The sequence below is a fragment of the Dromiciops gliroides genome, chromosome 6 (assembly GCF_019393635.1).
Source record: "Dromiciops gliroides isolate mDroGli1 chromosome 6, mDroGli1.pri, whole genome shotgun sequence".
Classification (NCBI taxonomy): Eukaryota; Metazoa; Chordata; class Mammalia; order Microbiotheria; family Microbiotheriidae; genus Dromiciops; species Dromiciops gliroides.
This window is the reverse complement of record NC_057866.1, coordinates 112,883,822-112,907,255: the sequence shown is the minus strand read 5'-3', so window position 1 is coordinate 112,907,255 and position 23,434 is coordinate 112,883,822. Positions and strand designations below refer to the sequence as shown.

The following is a 23,434-nucleotide window of genomic DNA, read 5'->3' as shown; positions in this document are numbered from 1 at the left end:
TCTTATCTTAGTATATGCTGTGAGATGTTGGTCTACACCTAATTTCTGCCAAACTGCATCTGAGTTTCCTCAGCATTTTTTGTCAAATCTTGGCCCTAAATCTTGGATCTTTGGATTTGTCAAATAACAGATTATTATGGTCATGTACCAATGCATATTGTGTACCTAATCTAGCCTGCTGATCTACCACTCTGTTTCTTAATATCGGTTTGTTTTGATGATTACTGCTTTGTATATAGTTTGAAATCTGATTTTGCTAAGCCACCTTTTTCACATTTTTTCAGTGATTCCCTTGATATTCTTAACCTTTTCTTTTACCATATGAATTTTGGTATTTTTTCTAGATCTATTAAATACAGCAGTTTGATTGGTATGACAATGAATAAGTAAATTCATATAGATATAATTGCCATTTTTATTATATGGGCTTGGCTTACCCATGAGCAATGAATATTTCACTAATTGTTTAGATCTGTCTTTATATGTATGAAAAGTATTTTGTAATTGTTCATATAGTTTCTGGGTTTGTCTTGGCAGATAGACTTCCAAGAATTTTATGTTGTCTGCAGTTATTTTAAATGGAATTTCTCTTTCTAGCACTTCTTGCTGGGTTTTGTGGATTTATTTTATAAACTGCAACTTTGCTGAAGTTGTTAATTGTTTCAACTAGGTTTTAGTTGATTCTCTCTCTCTCTTTTTTTTTTTTTTTTTGGTGGGGCAATGAAGGTTAAGTGACTTGCCCAGGGTCACATAGCTAGTAAGTGTCAAGTGTCTGAGGCCAGAATTGAACTCAGGTCTTCCTGAATCCAGGGCCGGTGTTTTTTCCACTGTGCCACCTAGCTGCCCCATATTGATTCTTTAAGGTTATTTAAGTATACTATCACATCATCTGCAAAGAGTGATAGTTTGGTTTCCTCATTGCCTAATTCCTTTAAATTTTTTCTTCTTTAATTACTATAGCTAGCATTTCTAGTATAATATTGAATAATAGTGATTATAATGGACATCTTTACTTCATTCCTGTTTTTATTAGGAAGGCTTTTAGTTCATCCCCATTACAGATAATGCTTGCTCTTGGTTTCAGATAAATATTACTTATGGAAGGTTCCATTTATTCCTTTTCTTTCTAGTGTTTTTCATAGCAATGGGTATTATATTTTGTCAAAATCTTTTCTGCATCTATTGAAATAACCCTATGATTTTTGCTATTTTTATTATTTATATGGTCAATGATGCTTATAATTTTTTGAACCAGCCCTGCATTCCTAGTATAAATCTCACCAAGTCAGAGTATATGATCTTTGTGATATATTGCTATAATGTCCTTGCTAGTATTTTATTTAAATTTTTTGCACCAATATTCATTAGGGAAGTTGGTCTATAATTTCACTGTTTTAGCTTTCCCCTGTGTAGGTATCAGTACCTTATTCGTGTCATGGAAAGAATTTCACAGGACTTCTTTAAGTATTTTTTCAAATAGTTTATATAGAATTGGAATTAATTGATATTTAAGTATGTGGTAGTGTTCACTTATAAATGTATCTGGTCCTGGAGATCTTTCTTGGAAAGCATATTTATGGCTAGTTCAATTTATTTTTCTAAGATAGTGTTATTTAAGTACAGTTATCCCTTCTACATCATGACTTTCTGCCATCTTGGCCTGCCCAGAGAGCTGTCTCAATGAATGCTAGAAGATAGGAGTGAGAAAGGAAAGTTAGTTAATATTGGATCAGGTATTCCAGAAGGTACCAATGGGGTGTGTGTGTGAGTGTGTGTGTGTTTGAAGAATAGGACATTGGCAAAGGTTGATTTGAGGTAGATAGGAAAAAGGGAGGGGAACAGTTGTGTGTGAGGAAGTGGTCTTAGGCATCAACTTGTACATTCCAAGATCACTGAGATGAAGTGAGTAAAAGCGGGGTGGGACAATGTGAGTATCAGTGCTGAAGACTGTCCACTCACTGAGGGGCGTGCGGTTAGATTCTTAAAGTCCAAAGGCATGGCAGATGGTGATATAGCCTTACTGCAGTAAAAATCACCCACAGTTGGAGAAAAACACACCCAGGCTGTTGTGAGCATGTGCTATAGCGTCTGAATTTCTGAGATCAAGACTAGGATGGGAGGGGTGGTGTTAGTGAGGAAGTGGGTGAGGACCTTGCCGAGACTAATACTAGGCCTAGTGGAGTCAGCTGGTTTTCATGTGAGAAGTATATTACCACTGTGGCTTCCCTGTTACCACCACTAGTCCTGCCGCTGTAGACTCTGTCCTGAACCAGTCCTGTACCACTGTTCTGAGGACAGCTGGTGCAAAGGGAACAGAAAGAAGGGAAGTCCTAATTAGGAAGCAGTTTCAGGGTGGCAATGTGGCTATCAGCTATTCTGGTAGTTGGGAGGTGGAATAACCGATTACCAGTTATTCTGTATAGTTGTTTATATGTGAAAGACATATATGGATCTGGAACTACATACCCCTACAGTTTGAATACAGACTTTGTAACTGGTATTGAATGTGTTCTGTACCATATGCTATCTGCCTATGACATATATAAAATATATAGCATTGCCAACATAATGCCAACATATTTTATTATATTATTTAATTTAAGGATGCCAAATATCTCTTTCGTCTGTACATGGCATTAAAGCAATACAGAGAAGCCGCCCAGACTGCTATAATAATTGCTAGAGAGGAGCAATCTGCTGGTAGGTACCGTTATTGTCATTTTACCCAATTCTCCCTTTTTGACTATACCTGAAGGCAAAGGATTTAAAAATTTTTTCTCTCCTGTTCAAATCACAGTTTATATCTAATTTAAACACATGGTGGCAAGAAGTTATATTGGAACACTTCTCAAGGATCTAGGAGGTGTGCTTTGGCTCCTTGGGGGGAACTCCATGGGATCTGACCCCTTGATAAAAAGTGTCCATGACTAGCGGTTCCTGGTTGCTAGGAGTCATGAGAGGTCATGGACAAGAATCACACAGGATGGACAAACTATGATGTGTACTTGTGGAGGAATTAGTCACACTATGAAATAATAATAGATTCATGGAAGTATTTAAGTTTAAGCATTTAAAAGCAAATTCATTAAAATTTAGGACAACCATTCATTGTTTTATACAATGTCTTATTTTTAATCTGGTAACAAATGAAACAATACTGTAGCAACAAAGATAAAATGCATCCAAAGATTTAAAGAACTTAACTGCATATAAACTGTGAGAAGAAATCCATTTGCTCAATACCAGAATCATACATGATATATGATAATTCAATTTACAATAAAATTGTTGCCTAAATTTTTTTTCTTTTTAAATTAATAAAGTATTTTATTTTTTCATTACATGTAAAGATAGTTCTCAAATTTTGTTTATACAAGCTTTACAATTTTAGATATTTCTCCCTCCCTCCCCTCCCTCCCCACTCCCCTAGACAGCAGGTAATCTGATATGGGTTATATATATGTGTACACATAATAACATTAATCCTATTTTTGCATTAGTCATGTTATAAGAGAAAAAAATCAGAGCAATGATGAAAAACCTCAGAATAGAAAAAAAAAACAACAGCATCAAAAACAAAAGAAATAGTATGGTTCATTCAGCATCTATACTCCGCAGTTCTTTTTTTTTTTTTTTCCCCTGGATTTGGAGATCCTCTTCCATCACGAGTCCCCTGGAACTCTTCTGTGCCATTGCATTGGTGAGAAGAATATAGTCCAACACTCAATGTTGATGTTACTGTGTACAATGTTCTTCTGGTTCTGCTCATCTCACTCATCATCAGCCTGTTGCCTAAATTTTTAAAGGACAAAAGGACAAAATAAAACTACAGCATGGAGACAGTATTAGGTAGTAGTTACCAAAAGGTTTTTCGTGCATACCCTTAAGAAGGAGCCAGAGCACATGTTCCTCCTCATAGAGCTAAAGCTCATGTGCTCAGCAGCATGAGAAGTATTCCAATCCAACTTCCAACTATGACATGATTATAATCATGACTGATTTTAGCCTCAGTTGACATCACTTTTGCTGCCCTTGATGTTTTGAATTCACCTGAAGGATAGTATATTCTATTCCAGGCCTTCATCTTAACTTTGTGTGAATATTTAAATTTCAGTTATACTTCTTGTCAACAGTATGTTGCTGGATTCATTCTGATATCCTTTTCTTTTAGTAGTTATATTATTAGATGTGTCTTTCCTTCTATCACATACTATTATGTTTTCTTTCTTTGCCCCTCACACTCTTGTTTTAATTTTTTTTTAAAAGGTAGTGGTGAAAGAAGGGGATTAAAATTAACATTAATCATCTATATGTAGTGAGTACACCCTGTTTCACTGTCCCAAAGTCAGTTTAATACATCTTACCCTCAATTCTTCCAGGGAGTAACCCAGAGGAGGTTAGGGTGTCTTTATTGGCATATTCCCTACCTGTTTTGTCCATGCCATTGTTAGCTATAAGTGACTAGTATCCCAATTCCATCTAACCACTTAATGTCAATTAACTTTTTTTTAAGTGAGACAATTGGGGTTAAGTGACTTGCCTAAGGTCACACAGGTAGTAAGTGTTAAGTGTCTGAGGCTGGATTTGAACTCAGTTCCTCCTGACTCCAGGGCCGGTGCTCTATCCACTGCACCACCTAGCTGCCCCTAATTAACTTCTATAGAGGGATATTCACTTTGAAGATATGGCAAAAACAAAGCACAGACATTTCCCCCAATAACTCTGGGGAGAGTAAGTTCAACTTAGCTCAGTTCCTACAAAGCCTGTGTAGTTGTCCAGCTGCTGCTTGGCTGCAGTCTTGAAAGGCATTACTGAAGGTCACTCCTTGCTCCTCTGGGCATTGATGTTACCCTGGCTAGAAGTATGAACTCTGGAATGCTAGGATGGCAAGGTGCCCTCTTGCCTTTTGAAATCATAGGCCCCACTCTTTTCTAATTTCCATGAGTAAAGGAATCACTGAGCTCCCCCAAGAGGGTGACTCTATTTGACGGGGTATTTTAAATGCCTCTGGAGTCAATCAGTGAGGTTCCTCTTCACTTTATGATTAGCTGTCCAGAACCAATAACAGGATATCTACATATGTTCTATCAGCTTTTCAAAGCACTTCCATTTCATATCTTCTTAACTCTCCCAGAAGCAGAAAGTACATTCCCCAACATCTCCACATAGAGAAATGCCATTAGTGGCACTCTCTGCCTATGCCATAGCCCCTATTAGATATAATTGGAATCATCTGATCCTACTCATTTGCCCTCCCCCTTTTTACTCAGCCCAGACCCCTCTTCTTCTTTCTTATCTTTTAATTCTCCCTTTTATAATCTGTCCTCTGTGGTTAGATTGTTTTGCCTGTGGCTATTCCTTCTACAATTCTATAATCTCTCTTAAACTACATCTCTTCCCTCTTTCTGTATCTGCCATATTCCCTATTGATTTTAATGTAAAATTTTAAGAGTAAGATTCATAAATTGCCTACTTTCCCTACTTTCATGTTTATATATTCTTCTTATGAAGTGCCCCAATTACATAAAATAAGTTCTTCCTTCTTTTTCTCGTCTTCTCTAGTATATTTCTTTTTCCCTCCCTTTTCTTTTACTCTCTTAAATCAAACAAAACAGTACAAAATTCTGTCCAGGTACTGAGTTTGTCTTCTTTGCTTCTTTAAGGATAGTAGGGTTCTAATGAAACAATGATCTCTTTTCCACCTATTGGGATATAAATATTTTATCATCTTTTAGCCCCTTCAATGAACTCAAATATATTTACCATTCTAGATTTCTCTTGTCTCTTATGTTTGCATTTCAGAGATTCTACCCAGCCTTTGTTTTCAAAGCAGGAATGTTTGAAATTTATCTGTTCTACTAAATTATATTTTCCCCTGTAGAATTATATTGGAATTTGAAGGATAAATTATTTTTGTTTGAAAGCGTTTTCTTTTCTTTCAGCTCTTGATATATCATATTCCAAGAGTTATTTTTCAGTTATAGTATTGCTGCTAAGTCTTGTGTGATCCTGAACATGGTCCTTTGTATTTGATCTTTTTCTTTCTGTCTGCTTAGAATATTTTTTCTTTAAATTAAAAAAGTCTGATTTTTGACTATGACATTTCTAGGAGTGTCCATATGGGGTTTCTTTCAGGATGTTACTGGTAGATTCTTTCTAATTTGAGACTTCATTTCAGGTATGTCTCCCAGGCATGGCCTTTATAAAGAGACCTTTATATAAAGGCATGGCGATGGGACATGGAGTGTCATGTGTAAGGAACAGAGAGAAGGCTAGTTTCCATGGATTGAGGAATGCAGGGGGGAATGTAATATCCAGTGAGACTGGAAGGATAGGTTGAGGTCAGGTTGTAAAGAACTATAAAATCTAAATAGAGGAATTATTGCACTAGAGACAACAAGGAGGTGTCACATAGTTATATTTTTACTTAAGTAAAATGACTTGTATAGGATGTACTGGAGTAGTGAGAGACTTCAGTCAGGGAGACCAGTTGAATATTCTAGGTGAGAGGTGATAAGGGGCTGAACTATGGTAATAGCTGTGTGAGTAGGAGAAGGGGCTGGGTACAAAAGTTAACAGAGGTAGAAATTGTAAAGATAGAAATGGCAAGATTTGACATCTGATTAGATATATGGAGTGAAGGAGAATGAGTATTAAAAGACATTGCCACAGTTAAAAACCTGAGGGACCAGACATATACTGACTGTGAGACTCTGAAAAAATTACTTAACCTTTTAGTACCCAAAGCATCTTTCTGAGACTATTAAGTTTCAGAAGTGGTACTGATCTGCATTGGCAGAGAAAGTTCCTTACCAGGAGCTCCCTACACAAATGAAATCATAGACCTAATATGCAAAACAAAACAAAATTTAAAAATAAAGCCAGTGAGCTTGAATTTTATTCCTGGGAAATGATAAAATAGATCATTAATGAGATAGTCAGAGAAGACAAAGAAAAGGAAGCTATGATTATAACAAGCCAGCATGGCTTCATCAAGAACAGCTGGTCAACAGGGGAAAGCTAGGTAGCACAGTGGATAAAGCACTGGCCCTGAATTCAGGAGGACCTGAGTTCAAATCCGACCTCAGACACTTGACACTTACTGGCTGTGTGACTCTGGGCAAATCACTTAACCCTCATTGCCTCGCAAAAAAACAAAACAAAACCATAAACATAACAAAACAGCTGGTCAAGCTAGACTAACCTTATTTCCTACTTTTTTGGTCAGTGTTAGAAAACTAATAGAACAGGGAAAGACTAGAGATGTAATTTATCTAGATTTTAGAGTGGGGAAATTTGTTTTTCATGGCCAAAATATACTATCAAAATATTCAGTCTCTGAATACACACACACACACACACACACACTCACTCAATCAATATAGGGATCTTCTTAAGTTGGTGGAAATCTCTTCTTCTGACTCAAATTCATTTGCAACTGAGCCAAAAAGAATCTTGAAAGTCTGTGAGCTGTTGATCCCTAAATTGGATATCTGTAATAGAAGGCTTTGATCTCTAGTTAGAAAATGAAGAACTTAATCTTAGCCTGAAGACAGTGCCTGGCTTTCATTTGCTGGATGTGGTGGCTTTGAGTAAAGAGCTGCCTTTATCAGAGAGAGGTTCCAGACAGCATTCTTCATACTTTCAAGAGTTCAGACCTTTCTTGCCAACTTTTTCCATGGGGTGCTAATATTCTCATCACCATGCCTGCTAGTTATTATCCTATATTTCACCTTCCTTTCTTAGCTATGTGCCTTGAAAAAAGTCATTTATACTGTGTCTCTACTTTCTATCTTTTCCCTCTTGTAAACCCTTTGTAATATTGCATATAACACCATCATTCAATTGAAACTGCTCTCTTCAAAGTTATCAATGGTCTCTTAGTTGCCAAATATAATGGCTTTTTCTCAGTCCTTATGATTTTTGATCTGTCTGAAACTTTTGACGATATTGATCATCCTCTCTTCCTGAACAATTTTTCCTCTCTGGGTTTTTATGACATTGCTCTATGCTGATTATCCTGTTTCACCTTTCCTTCTGTCTCCTTTGCTAGTTTTTCATCCATGCCATGCCTACTAATTGTGCATTTATCTTAAGACTCAGTCCTGAGCCCTATTCTCTTTATACTGTCAGTGGTCTCATTAGCTCATATGTTTTCAGTTATCTCTGTGCAGATAATTCCTTATCTGTAGATATCAAGTTCTGGTTTCTTTAGTAGTCCTGCATCACCTGATGTTATGTAAATATCTCAAACACATGTACAATAGAATTAATTACTGTCCCCCTGCCCCTATTGTACCCTCTTCCAAATCTTGTTACTGTGGAGGGTACCACAACCTCCCATTAACCCATTTGTAACCTCACAGTCACCTTTGATTCCTCACTCTCATTCACTTGCCAAATATTATTTTTTCTACTTTCATAACAGCTTGCATATACTTCCTCTTTTCTCCACTCAACCTGTTAGGAACTTAGTATAGGGCCTCATCATCTCTAGTCTGGGCTTTGCAATAATTTTCTAATTGATCTCTCAGATTCTAAAGTGATTTTCCTAAAGTATAGATCTCCCCCTATCACCTGTCTTTATTAAAAAAATTCTAATGACTCAGTATTACCTTCAGGATAAAATATGAGGTCCTCTCTTTGGTATTTAAAGCTTTTTACAACCTAGTCCCTTTTTTTTTTTAAGTGAGGCAATTGAGGTTAAGTGACTTGCCCAGGGTCACACAGCTAGTAAGTCTTAAGTGTCTGAGGTCACATTTGAACTCAGGTCCTCCTGACTCCAGGGCCGGTGCTCTATCCACTGCGCCACCTAGCTGCCCCCAACCTAGTCCCTTTCTATCTTGTCTTCTTAGACTCTATACCCTTCCATACTCTGTATCTATCTTGTATGTGCCTATTTACTTACATGTTATCTCCCCCATTAGAATGTATGCAAGATACCCTTTGACCCAGCAATACCACTATTGGGTCTTTTTCCCAAAGAAATCATGGAAAGGGGAAAGGGACCCACATGAACAAAAATATTTATAGCTGCTCTTTATGTGGTGGCAAGGAATTGGAAGTTGAAGGGATGCCCATCAATTGGGGAATGGCTGGACAAGTTGTGGTATATGAATACAATGGAATACTATTGTGCTGTAAGAAACGATGAGCAGGAGTAGTTCAGAGAAACCTGGAGGGTCTTGCGTGAGCTGATGATGAGTGAGATGAACAGAACCAGAAGAACACTGTACACAGTATCATCAACATTGAGTGTTGATCTACTGTGATGGACTATATTCTTCTCACCAATGCAGTGGTACAGAAGAGTTCCAGGGAACTCATGATAGAAGAGGATCTCCAAATCCGAGGGGAAAAAAAAAAAACGAACTGTGGAGTATAGATGCTGAATGAACCATACTATTTCTTTTGTTTTTGGTGCTGTTGTTTTTTCTATTTTGAGGTTTTTCATCATTGCTCTGATTTTTCTCTTATAACATGACTAATGCAGAAATAGGATTAATGTTATTATGTATATATATATATATATGCATATATACACACACACACACATATATATATATATATATATATATATCAGATTACCTGCTGTCTAGGGGAGGGGGGAGGGAAGGGAGGGAGAAAAATTTGAAATTGGAAAGCCTGTATAAACAAGAGTTGAGAACTATCTTTACATGTAACGGAAAAAAAATACTTTATTAATTAAAAAAAAAAGAATGTATGCAAGATGTCTTTAGTTGAGGGCCTCAGAGATCTGTGATTGAACCTATGCTGTTTAACATTTTCTTTTAAATTAGATGAAGACTTATATGGCATGCCCATCGAATTTGCAGATGCCAGAAGCTGGGGGGTGGGGAAGAGAGAGAGAGAGAGAGAGAGAGAGAGAGAGAGAGAGAGAGAGAGAGAGAGAGAGCGAGTGCAAGCGTGAGAGAGTGCCCGCTAGTGCGAGTGCTAACACATTGGATAAACAGTCAGGGTCCAAAAAGATCTTGATAGGCTAGAGCACTGGGTCAAAGCTAATAAGATGAAATTCAACAAGGAAAACCATAAAGTTTTACACTTGGGTTCAAATAAATTAAATTCTTAAGTATAAAATGAGGAAGGCATAGTTAAATAAGTTAGTCTTGAAAAAGACTTTAGTTTCAGCCGACTGAAAGCTCAGAGTTTATGGTGTACTGTGGCAGCCCAAAAAGTTAATTTGATATTGGGCTGCATTCCGAGGGGTATAGCTTCCAGCAATAAGGTACTTTCACTGCATTCTTCCCTGGTCAGATCACATATGGAGAATTGAATTCAGTTGTGGGTATCACAGTTTAGGCAGGATACTGATAAGCTGGAGAGTGTTCAGAGAAGGCTGACCAGGATGGCAAATAGCTTTAATTCCATACTGTTTGAATATTAGTTGAAGGCACTAGGGATGTTTAACATAGTGAAGAGAAGTTGTACGAAGGAAGGGAATGCCATAGCTATGTTTAAGTACTTAAAGGGCATTCATTGGAAAAAAAAAAATTATTAGACATTCTCCTTGATCCCATAGGGACCAGAAGCAATGGATGGAAGTAGTAGAGGAAAATTTAGGTTTGATTTTAGAAAAAGTTTCCTAACAAATAGAGCTGTCAAAAGTGGAATGGGTAGGGGGCAGCTAGGTGGCGCAGTGGATAAAGCACTGGCACTGGATTCAGGAGAACCTGAATTCAAATCCAACCTTAGACACTTGACACTTACTAGCTTTGTGACCCTGGGCAAGTCACTTAACCCCCATAGCCCCGCAAAAAATAAAAAAAATTTTAAAAAAGGGGAATGGACTGATCCTTCCCTTGGTAGAGATATCCAAACCAAATCTAGATGACCACTGGGTATGGCTTGGTAGGTTTCCTTTCTAGTCTGTTTTGGACCATCAGATCTCTGAGATTCTTTCCAATTCTAAATTCTGTGATTCATTTTGCTGTTTACTTTTTTTGTGAAAATATTATAATATTGGAATGAATTATTAAATCTTAATGAGCAAGACATACTTATTTTACTGAATATCAGTAACAATAAATAGATGTTATTTTATTAGTCATATGTTTTATAAAGGACACCTCAATTTTATTAAAAATTGAAGAAATTTTGTGTTTAGCTGCTTAGATTATATTAACTTTCTTAAATGTTTACAAAGTCCCAGAATTTGAACTTTATAATTTACTATTTTGTGACTTTTAATAATTACATATGATGCAAACCATTTTCTAGGAAATTATCGAAATGCCCATGATGTTCTCTTCAGTATGTATGCAGAACTGAGAAACCAGAAAATTAAAATTCCATCTGAGATGGCCACAAATCTTATGATTCTGCACAGCTATATTTTAGTGAAGGTAATTTAATTAGAAATTTGTGACCTGCAAATTTTAATAAAACATAAGCATTTTAGATATCCATAACTGAATTTTGTATCTTTATGTCCACTCATTAAAAATGTGTTGAACATGTTGCATAATGTATATACCTTAAACATATTTTATACTCCCCTTATATGGACTTGTCATGTATTATATTTATTAATGTATAAACTTATTACCTTGAAAGCAACACGGTCCATATCTTTTTATATTCTCCAGTGTCTACATAGTGCAAACTAATATATACTCCAATAAATGTTAGCTGAAGTCTTCTTAACATGGCATCCTAAACCTGGGTTATGCCTAGATTCTTTGTCCTCTTTAGTCTCTATTTATTCTGAACCATAGCTCATAAGCTCCCATTTGATGTTTCCCTTTTACCAGACCAAAGGTATTTAATTACACAGAATAGCAGTGTAACTGACAAGGAAAACATCCACCCCAAGCATAGAGGGCAGACAGTCTCAAAAATTCCCATGTCGCTAATGAGAGAAATAACTCTTGTTACCCTGACAACTCACGCTAGCAGGGCTGTATCTTGGGATGGAGCAACCTTCTGCCTCCAAATCTGTCACTCATTGGCTTCCCTCAGGAGCTGGCAGTGACAACTTCTGGTTGTTTTGCTGCTACTACCATCTGCACTTTCTGCATTCAGTTGTTGTTGCTGGGCAACTTCTTTTTCATGGAATGTTTTCAGCTCTTTTGGGAGCCAGCTTGCATCCTCAGGGCTATTTCAGCCCTGTCATGTGATAATAGCATAGTAGGGTGAGAGCCAGAAGGGACTTTATAGGGCATTTAGTCCAATCCCTTCATTTTACAAAGGAAAAAACTGAGGCCTAGGGAGGTTGTGACTTGCTCAGAGTAATATAGTTAATATCAAAAGTGAGATTTGAACCCAAGACCTCTCATTCCAAAGGCAGTGTTTTCCATACCTGTAACTTGGCATCAGAGTTATTTGGCAAGTTTTTAAAAAAGTTTCCTCTCTGTGAGAATTCTCCCAGATTTCTTTTTATATTTGTGTTGAGGTCTCAGGCATAAATTCGTTTCAGTTTCCATTTTTCTGCAACTATTTCAAATCACTGTCCCTATATAAATCCATTATTATCATCCATTAATACTTATTTAATATCTATTGAAAACATATACTAAATGTAAATGTAGCTTTTTAGAAAAACAAAAAATAAAAAAGGCTTAAAGAGTTTGATTATCTGCCTCATTGATTACTATGGAGATGACATTATGTGATATACCATCTCCAAAGTAGCTTTCTCTGAGGGTATATTTTTGGAGCCAGGTTCAAAGTAAGCATATCATGAGTAGGTAGCAGATTTCCTCTGGAATGAAAGCAGGTTGCTACTGATAGTACTTATCTGACTCTGACAGTGTCCTCAAGGGAATTTTAATCACTCAGAACCCTGTTAATCAATGGTCTCAGAAACTGCAGTTTAACTAGATGACATCTAAGATCCTTTCCTGCTGTAAATTTATGATCAGTTATGACAGTTTATTTTCTGTTCAAATGAGTGAGAAGGGGAAGGGTTTTAGTAGAATTTTTTCCCTTTCAATGGTTCAAATTCATATATTGTACAATGTAGAAGCACAATTAAAAAGAATATGAAACACCTCTATTTAAAAATGGAGAACTTGTTTCTATTATGTAACATTTTTTGAAACATGGAAAATTTAATGCATAACAAATGACTCCAGTGTGCTCCAGAGAATCCAGATCTTTAGAGTAATCCCAATAACAACTGTAACCCCAGAAGAATCCTAGTTCATGATATTTCTTTAGCTCAGGAATGAGCTAAGGACAATGCAGTACCATTCCATACACAGCCTGTCACCTGTACAGCACTGTGTGAGGTTCTGGGAAAGATGAAAAGATAATTAAGGTATAGGTCCTTACCCTTATCAAACTTACAATCTAGTAGGATATATTAAAAACTATAAAATATGACATAGAACAAAATATGCATGTAAGAGAAAAACAAATCGCTTTCTTAAGGAGTGGTCATTTCACACGGAAGAATAAGGAAGACTTTATAGAATAGGTAACATTTGATCTTGATTCTTGATGGGGGATAGAGTTTCCATGGATGGAAGTGGGAGCTTGGAGACAATGGAATGAGCTTCCAGGCACAAGGAAGAGCATGAGCAGAAGACATTCATGGGAGATCTAGCAGATCTTGAGGTTAACTTGGACACTGACCTACACTTACAGTCAGTTGTGAGCCTCTAGTCATAAAGTCAGGCTGAAATGGAATTATCTGTTAATTGGCTTATGGGGCAGGAATATATTCTTTAGTGTATTCTCTTTCCCCTTTAACTATTTTTGTGACTCTTCTGTGAATCTTTTATTTAAAGTTCTTCATCTTATTTAATTCAGGGAATCATGGACTCAAATGATACTCTAGAAAGGGCCTGAATGGTTTGTATTATATTGGTAGAATTACCCCATAGTTGATTATAAAAATCTTTAATAGATAAAAGTCTCTGTACAAAATCATGGCTAATTTAATTGTGCTGAAAGCATTTTTGATTATCTACTCCTGAATAATGTTTTTATGAAAATATATTCTGGGGCAGCTAGGTGGTACAGTGGATAGAGCACCGGCCCTAGAGTCAGGAGTACCTGAGTTCAAATCCGGCCTCAGACACTTAACACTTACTAGCTGTGTGACCCTGGGCAAGTCACTTAACCCCAATTGCCTCACCGAAAAAAAAAAAAGAAAAGATATTCCCAAATCTGTTGCTTCCCTGTATTCTAAGAAATAGAATGAAAGTTTTTTCTGTTTGTTTTAAGCACTAATATGTGCCAATAAATACTTTTACCATTTATCTCATATATATTGTAATTGTCTAATAAATAGAATATTTCACATTGTTTATTTCAGATTCATGTTAAACGTGGAGATCACTTAAAGGGAGCACGTATGCTTATTCGTGTTTCCAATAACATCAGCAAATTCCCATCACGTAAGTGCCAAACAAATTGTCTTCTTTACTAGATGTCATTCTGTGTGTTTGTGTGTGTGTTAAAAGTTATCTAATAATTCCTTTGTTTAACATTTAATTGCCATTTATATGTAATACACTATTCTAAGCACTGGGTGTGAAATGAGGAAAGAGAAGATACAGAAATATATTAAATAAAACCCCTACCCTCAAGGAGTTTAAAATCTAGTAGAGATAAAACACATGATTTATAAAGTCATAAGAATGATACATATAAAGCACCAATTTTGAGAGGATGAAGAGATCACTCATTAGGAGATATTCAGAGAAAGTTTTAGGGAAGAGGTAACATTTGAATTGATGCTTGATGAAGAATAGAATTTCAATAAGAAATCCTAAGGTAGGCCAACTCTCACAACCATACTTTGCTACTAGAAAAACCATAGCTTTGACTATATGGACCTATGTTGGCAAGATCATGTCTGTGGTTTTTTGTTTTGTTTTGTTTTGTTGTTGTGGGTTTTTTTGTTTGGTTTTTTTTTTTTTGTGAGGCAATTGGGATTAAGTGACTTGCCCAGGGTCACACAGCCAGTAAGTGTTAAGTATCTGAGGCCGGATTTGAACTCAGGTCCTCCTGACTCCAGGGCTGGTGCTCTATCCACTGCACCATCTAGCTGCCCTCATGTCTCTGTTTTTTAATATGCTGTCCATATTTGCCATGCCTTTCCTTCCAAAGAGTGCCTTTTAATTTTAATTTCATGGATGCAGTCACCATCTGCAATGATCTTTGAGCTCATACTCCTTTCCCAATCTTTTTTTTTTCCTTTCCCAGTCTTAAACCAATCAATCTGTGGTTCCATGTTTGGTTCTAACTCTTGCTTCTTAGCCTGCATACAGGTTCCTTAGGAGACTAGTAAGATGATCTAGTACTGCCAACTCTTTGAGGACTTGCCACATTTTGTTGTGATCCATATCTCTATCAAAAATGGCCTCTTCTTTCTGAAACTCTTAATTTTTTATACTTTTATGCAAATATGTTTTAGTTTACTATTTGTATATTTGTCTTAGCTCCCCTAGGAGAGTTGTATAATATAATATAATGATATTGCCCTCTAATTATAGGTGTCCCTCTGGGCCCTCTTCCTCTATACTACTTCATTTGGTGATTGCTTCAGCTCCTGTGCATTTACTTGCTATCTCTATGCTGATGATTTTCAGATCTCCCTTTCCTGTCCCAATCTCTCTGCTGACCACCAATCTTGCTTCTCCAAATGCTTTTCTGACATCTTGAACTGGATGTCATCACCTGATGCTTAGATTTTTTTCAATAGCCCACTGTTAGATCAACTTGCCTCAGGTCTCTCCCCACTCCAAATCCATCCTCCATTCAGTTACTAAAGTGCTTTTCTTAAAGCACAGATCTGACTATGTCACCCCACTCGTCCCCTCAATGAACTCCAGTGGTTCCCTATTGCCTCCAGAATCAAATAAAAAATTCTCTGTTTAACATTCAAAGTCCTTCATGACCTAGCCTCCTTCTCCCTTTCCTTACTCTCTGCCATGTACTCTTTAGTCCAGTGACACCAGCCTGCTGGCTGTTCCATGAACAAGACACTCCATCTCTTGGCTCTGGGCATTTTCTATGGTTGTCCTCCATATCTGAAATACTCCCCCTCCACTCCAATGTGGAGACCTTCCAGACTTCTTTTGGGTCTCAACTAAAACCCCACCTTCAATAGAAAACCTTCCTTAACCCCTTTTAATTCCATTGCCTTCCCTCTGTTCATTAATCTTTTGTACAAAGCTTGCTTTCTTTATATTTGCTTATTGTCTCCCCTATTAGTTTGTAAACTCCTTGAAAGCAGAGACTGCCTTTTGCCTCCTTTTATATTCCCAGGTCTTATCACAGTGTCTGGCACATAGTAGGCATTTAATAAATGTTTATGCTAAAGAACATCTCCAAAAATTGTTTCAAGTAGTCATTATAATAAGAACATTATCATAAGAACATAGTGAGATATTTATATGCATTATACCTTCATTTAGCTAAGCCTAGTTCTTTTATTTTGAATGTTATGAAATAAGAAAACATAATTTTTCTGTTTTCCACTTGCATTGCAGATATTGTGCCAATTCTGACTTCAACAGTAATTGAATGTCACAGAGCAGGTTTGAAAAATTCAGCTTTCAGTTTTGCTGCCATGTTGATGAGGCCTGAATATCGCAATAAAATAGATATAAAATACAGAAAAAAGATAGAAGCAATGGTCAGGTGAACATTTTTTCTGGTTAATCTTCATTATATATGTATTATAGATGGAGATATATAAATATATACACTAGGAGAGAGAAGCATAGTGTAATAGAAAGAATATTATAGTGGAGAGTCAAGAGGTCTGGTTTTTTTAATCTTGGCTTTTTTTTGGCCATTAATTGAGAGGATTGGGCTCAGTGATTCCTAGGATCTTTTCCAGCTCTAAAATGTCACTCTGAGCTAGTTTTGAAGGAAAGGGTTGAATTGTTTTTAGACAAACTGAATTACTTTTAGAATTGTATATGAGATATCCACCTCAAAATGTCCAGCAGGCAAGTAGATGTATGGAACTGGAGTTTGAAAAATAGATGAAGTCTGGAAATGAAATTTGAGAATCTTAGAGGTGATGATTATACTTTGGGGAATGAATGAGTTAATTGAGGGAAAGTTTGCATGAATAAAAGAAAATACAGAATTGGAGGAAAGTTTGATGGAATCAAATCAAAAGACAATGACAAGAGGAGAGCATATGAATGTGATCCAAGTGATCCAAGTCAAAGAGTGATCAACAAGTGAAAGAGACTGACTTTGAAATTAAAGTGCATGGGGTAGCTAGGTGGTGCAGTGGATAGCACTGGCCCTGGAGGACCTGAGTTCAAATTCAGTCTCAGCTACTTACTAGCTGTGTGACCCTGGGTAATTCACTTAACCCCAATTGCTTCCCACCTAAAAAAGAAAGAAATGAAAGTACACAAGGATAAAATAAGAATCAGAGGTCTTCCACAAATCCACCATGAAGTAATAGGCCTGAGTTCCATAGTTCAGAAAATAATATAGAAAATTTGGAAACAAAGGGAAAAGTCAGAATTCATAACTCAAGCCCCAAGAAAGACAGTGGTAAAATTTAAGTATTTTAATTTCACACAACAAATATTGGTGGTAGCCAGGAGAAAACCCTTCACATACCAAGGAAATAAATTTGGATTTCTTGAAACATTTGGGTTAGTGTAGGGAACAGGATAATTAATACTAATTTTACAAAAACTGTACTAAAAGCTGAGAAAGAAGACATTCTCCGAAATTGCTTTCATGGGACAAATATGGTACATTTCCCCAAATTGGAGATGAATTAAGGTGAATTTCACCAGTGGATATTATATGCAAAATTTAAATAAAATATTAGCAAAGTGATTTTAATAATATTTTTACCAAAATATTCATTATGATCAAGTTGGATTTAGACCAAAGATGGAAGGATGGCTCAACATTAATGAAAAGTTATTATAAATAACCATACAAAACAACCACCTGATTTCATCAATTGATACAGAAGAATGTTGAGTAGTAAAATATAGAGCTCACATTACAGACCCCAAAATACATGGAAGTAGAAATGGAAAGGCCCTTCATAATGTGATCAAGAGCATATATCTAAAGCCCAGAGCTACCATTATTTGCAATGGAGAACCACTGTAGGTGTTGGAATAAAATAAGGATACTTCTCACTCCTTACTATTATTTGACATGAATGGCAATAAGACAGGAAAGAAAAAATAAACTTACAAACATTGGCAAAAGTAATATCCTTATGTTAAACAATATGCTAATATTGACTGTGCCTACCACAAATTTCTGTTATTTTACTTCAACTGGGCACTCACTGTTGCCTCTCTATCATACTCTATACAGATTCATTTCAAAATCTCTCCTCGAGCCTCCTACACCATCCCCCCCTTTTTATAGCACCTAATAATTTACTGAAAAAACATAGAATATTAACCTCGAACTCTTCACTCCAGTGTTACATCTCACACCATGTCAACATAATCCTTAATTCTCCCCTTTGTTTTCCTCAGTTGTTCTAATCTTTGGAGCAAGAGATGACCCTTTTACTAGCAAAGTCCAATCCCCCTACTTAGAGTATTCTACTTGGGTCTTTTATTTCATTCTCACCTTCCTATAAGAACTTTTTGATAGTTTCTGTTGTAAATTGAGACAAACCTCTCTTAATGGGATTTAGATCACTCATTCCCCAAAGGGGAAGACCAGAGAACATTAAGGTCAGTTCTCCAGAAAATGCAAAGGCCACTTCTTGATATTTAAATCCCCTTCTTCCTGAATGGGAAGGAAACCAGGGAAAGATGCCTGTAAAATTAAAGGCTTTTATTAAGCAGGGAAGAAAAATTTAACATGCTGCATGGGGACAATCCAGCCTATGCTGAATAGGACACCAAGTAATAGATTGGTAGATTTATATATGGTTTTTAAAAAAGATTTATATGTTTTAAACAAAGGCAGTTAAGGAATTTTGGAGGGAAATGTGGGCTTAGAAAGGAATGAGTCCATGGATTCTGTTCCCATGGGGAGAGGGTCAAGAATGTGATACAGAAATCACAAAGCATCCTTGGTGATAAGCAGTTCACAGTTTAAGGCTTGATTAGGAGATGTTTTAATAAGGGGATCTCGCAAAAACAGGATACTTCTGAGAGTCCCATAACTAGAGTTGGGAGGAGAGCTGAAGACAATAAGACCATAAACAGGATATGTCCGTAATCTCATAACTTGTAGTCAGTTAAGACTTTGAAGATAGGAATGTCTCTTGAAGGTCCATTAACCACTATCACCAAATAGTTCAAAGTTGTGTCAAACTGTGTCAAAGTTGCTATGAGTTTAATTGGCCCCAGAGTTACTCATTTTCCACCTAGGTTTACTCTGGTCACTTAAAAGGATTGTTGGTATGTTATGTGATAAAATAATGGGATTTGGCAGATGCCCAGGGACCCCCACCTGAAGACTGATTTGGAATTGATTGAATTGAGACTGAGAGACTGACTGAAAACCTACTTAAGGTTGATAAAATGGAGACCACACCTAGCCACCCTGAGTGGGGTGTTGTTCTCAGAGGCTGAACCTACTTAAGGTTGATTAAATCAAGACCACACCTGGCCGCCCTGAGTGGGGTGTTGTTCTCAGAGGCTGCGGACTACATCAACACGAGATTACCCTCAACTAGTCAGCTTGAAGTACGGCCCCTTCCAGGGAGGGAGACAGGAAGTAGGAAGGGAGAACACATTAGATTTTAAACATCACAGTCAATGAAGCCAGTCCTCATAAGTTGTTCTGATTATCTGGATAATTGGGAGATGCAAGCAAATCAAGGTATCCATTTTTACACTGTCCTCTAATCTTTAATTTCTATGTACTGGCTCCTTCCCTGCTATTGACTGACATGCCCAGATGTCTCCTATCCTTGAACAAAATCTCCATTTGACCGAACCATTCCTTCAAGCAGGCATCCTATGTTTTTCTCCCTTTCATAACCAAAATCCTGGGAAAATCTGTCTATACATTTTCTAATTCCTCACGTCCCACTCACTTTTAAACTTTTTGCAACCTGGCTTCTGACCCCACTATTCAAATGAAACTGGTCTCTGCAAGGTTACCAACAATTTTTTAATAGTTAAACCTAATATGTCTTTTTTCAGTCCTCATTCTTCTTATCTGAAGCATTCAATACTATTGATCATCTCTTCTACAGTCTTTTCTCCCTAGGTTTTTATAACCCTGGTTCTCTTCCTACCTATCTGATCGTTCCTTCACAGTCATCTTTGCTAGATCCCCATCTGTTTCTTGTATTCTTTAAATATGGAGACCAAGGGCTCTGTCCTGGGTTCTATTCTTTTCTCCATCTCTATTCTTGGTCTTGAGGCATGATTTCAATTATAGTTTCTGTGCAGATGACTCCCAAACCTACCTATCCAGCTTTCATTTTTCTCTCAATTTAAATCCTGCCTCATCCACTGCCAGCTGGACATATTTTTGCAAGTCTCTCACATTCAGTATGTACATAACAAAATTTCTTATCTTCCTCCCTAAAACCTACCACTCTCCCTAATTTTCTAATTTCTCTGCTCCCCTGAAATTACATTGTCTATATACTTATGTATATGCTGACTCCTTCCTTGAAAGTTGGGGCTGTTTGTTTTTGTTGTCTTTATATCCCTAAGTCCTAGCACAGTGTCTTGCAAATAGTAAGCATTTTGTAAGTACTTGTTAAATTGGATTGAATTAGAGAATCATAGAAAATCAGTGGGAAAAAACTAATTATGATGTTGAGAAGTTTTAGTAATTTATCAGTAAGCTCTGGGGCTCACTTTTGCACTGGCAAGGTGGAGTCTCCAGAGAATTTATGGCTACATTTTCCCTAAAGGTTTTATGTGTAAGCTTGAAGGGCTGAAATTGTTTCCTTTACAATACTCTCATCTGGTATGTTCTCTCCAATATTAATTGCTCGTTAATATCTCATTATAAATTTGGCCAGTTGATCTCTCTTCAGTATCATTTAACCAATTAATGTCAATTAGCTTTTACGAAGGGATATTTGTTGAGAAAATATATCAGGGACAGAATTACAAAAACATTCTCCTTGAACTGGGCATGTGTTCTCCTCTGCAGACTCAAGCAGTTTCTGGGAAAATAAGCACAAGTAGTTGTTTCAAAGTATCCTCGTCACCAAGTTTACTCCTGGATGTGAACTTGATAGATAAGCTGCTCCACTGCTTGCAGCATACTTGTCTCAGTTGCTGGGTCAGTATGGGCTAAGTCAATCAGGTTGCTCCTGAGGGCAGGCTTCTTACCCAAATTGGCTGCTCTGGCTACAGTAGACTCTGCTATGGACTCTAGTTGTTGGATTTGTGATAATTCTTCTAACACTTTGAAGTTCCCAACTGGGACCATTCTATCTTCAGTACTCTTTTACCTAAGATCAGGAAAGAATAAACACAACAGAGACAGAGACAAGGTGGTACCATGCATACACAGCCAAATGGCTGCTGGGGGAGAGGATTAGTGGTTTACAGTGGTTCCCCTCATGCTCACCAGAAGAAAGAGTTCGTTCATTCCAACCTTTTGTATGCAATCAATCAAAAGAATCAAAATACAGTCTCTGCCCTCAAGGATATTGCAGTTTAATGGGTAGAGACAATGTGCAAACAAATACATAAAAAGCAAACTATATACAGGACAAATAGGAAATAATTAACTGAGGGAAGACACTGAAATTAAGAGGGAATGGGGAAGATTTCTAGTAAAGGAAGGGATTTTAGTTGGGATTCATTAGGAGGTGATAAGGTATTGCACTAGACTGGTGACAGTGTCAGAGAAGAGAAGGACTCTATTCTAGAGATGTCGAAAAGGTGAAATTGACAGGCCATAGCAGCAGATTGGATATGCAAGAAGCTTGGCCTGACCCCTTGCAGTCTAACTTCAGGGGATAGATTTCATCCAGCAAGAGATGGAAAGCACAAGGTGATTTAGCTGTGTGGCTCCTCTTCTCACCTGAGGGGGCTAGCAATGACATGGTAGTAGGATAAAATAACTTATGTCATTTTGGTTAAACATCTTAACTTTCTGTGCTTCAGTTTTCTAATCTTTAAAATGAAATGTAAGTGTAAATATAAAATAATAGCACCTACTTCCCAGGGCTTGCTCACAACACCAAGGACAGCTGTCAACCAACTGCAGCCAACAGAAAGATTCTGTTGTAGCTCAGCAGCTAATTAAAAGGTTGTTTTTTTTCTTAGCCAACCAGTGAGAAGACAAGAAAGAGAAGATACCCGTACATACTCTGAACTGGAATGGAAAGAATCTCCTTTACTTGTTTCAGGAAACAAACTCACTATGCCTCCACAGAGATATTGCAGCAGGCAGAACATAATTGTGCATGTGTTAGGCACTCATCCCTTACTGACCAGTTATTATTTCTCTCCTTTCCATTATAACATAAAGTAATAGCTTAGAAAATTAAAACAACAAAATCATTAGCTTTTTATATATACAACTATAATAAAAACCATGAAGAAACAATAGGGAAAAATTACATTCAAAATAATTATAAATTTAGAAACATCTGGGAGTTGATACAACAAAAATACACAGTGAATTCATGTTTAACTATAAAATATTCTTTTAGAAAGACAAATAATAAGAAAGAGATTCCTTCATGGTTGAGTCAGCCATCTAACATGATAAAAATGATGATAATAATGAAATTAATTTATAGATTTAGTGTGTTAATCTACCAAAGAATTATTATGTAGGATAAAATAATAACAGAATTCTTCTGGAGGAGTAAAAGGTCAAGAATTTAAAGGAAATAATTTTTTAAAGTCTCATTTCTAACACATCTTGGCTAATGTTACCCTGGACAAATCACTTAATCTCACAGTGCCCTAGATAACTAAGACTATAAATTGCAGAATAATTGATTTATATTGTGGAGGTTATATCATCACTGAAAGGTCCTTTTGCTGATAAAATCATATGCCCAGACCAAAAAATACGAAATAAAAAGTTAGCAGCAATGAAGCATTTCTAGCATTATTAAGTGTAAACAGTATAATGCAGCAATTACCAAAAAATATTTGGTAGTGGTTAAAAAATTGTAAAGTAGGGGGAGCTAGGTGGTGCAGTGGATAAAGCACTGGCCCTGGGTTCAGGAGGACTTGAGTTCAAATCTGACTTCGGACACTTGACACTTACTAGCTGTGTGACTGTGGGCAAGTCACTTAACCCCCATTGCCCCACCAAAAAAAAAAAATGTAGATTAGTAAACTAAAGAAAATGAACACAGTAGCAGAATATTAATACATCTAAGAACAAAAACAACTGACTAAAGTTCTCCCTATTGAACAAAAACTTTTAGTTAAGCTGGAAAGCAATTTGACACGATAGATTTAGACTAGCACAAAACAATTTCCAAATGGATAAATGACCTAAATGTCAAATATTACAATAAATATAAGGAGTTATCTTTCAGAATTATAGTTAAGGGGAAAAT

At 36.7% G+C, this 23,434-nt stretch overlaps 1 protein-coding gene across 1 annotated transcript in view; it reads left to right on the top strand.

Annotated features, from left to right (window-relative positions):
• The window catches only part of LOC122732063 (WD repeat-containing protein 19-like), a 135,727-nt gene that overhangs the window by 101,293 nt on the left and 11,000 nt on the right, over positions 1-23,434 (top strand). The window contains exons 28-31 of the mRNA XM_043972253.1: positions 2,604-2,700; positions 11,239-11,363; positions 14,282-14,363; positions 16,464-16,614. Coding sequence (XP_043828188.1) covers positions 2,604-2,700; positions 11,239-11,363; positions 14,282-14,363; positions 16,464-16,614 — 455 coding nt within the window. The remainder of the gene's footprint in view (positions 1-2,603; positions 2,701-11,238; positions 11,364-14,281; positions 14,364-16,463; positions 16,615-23,434) is intronic.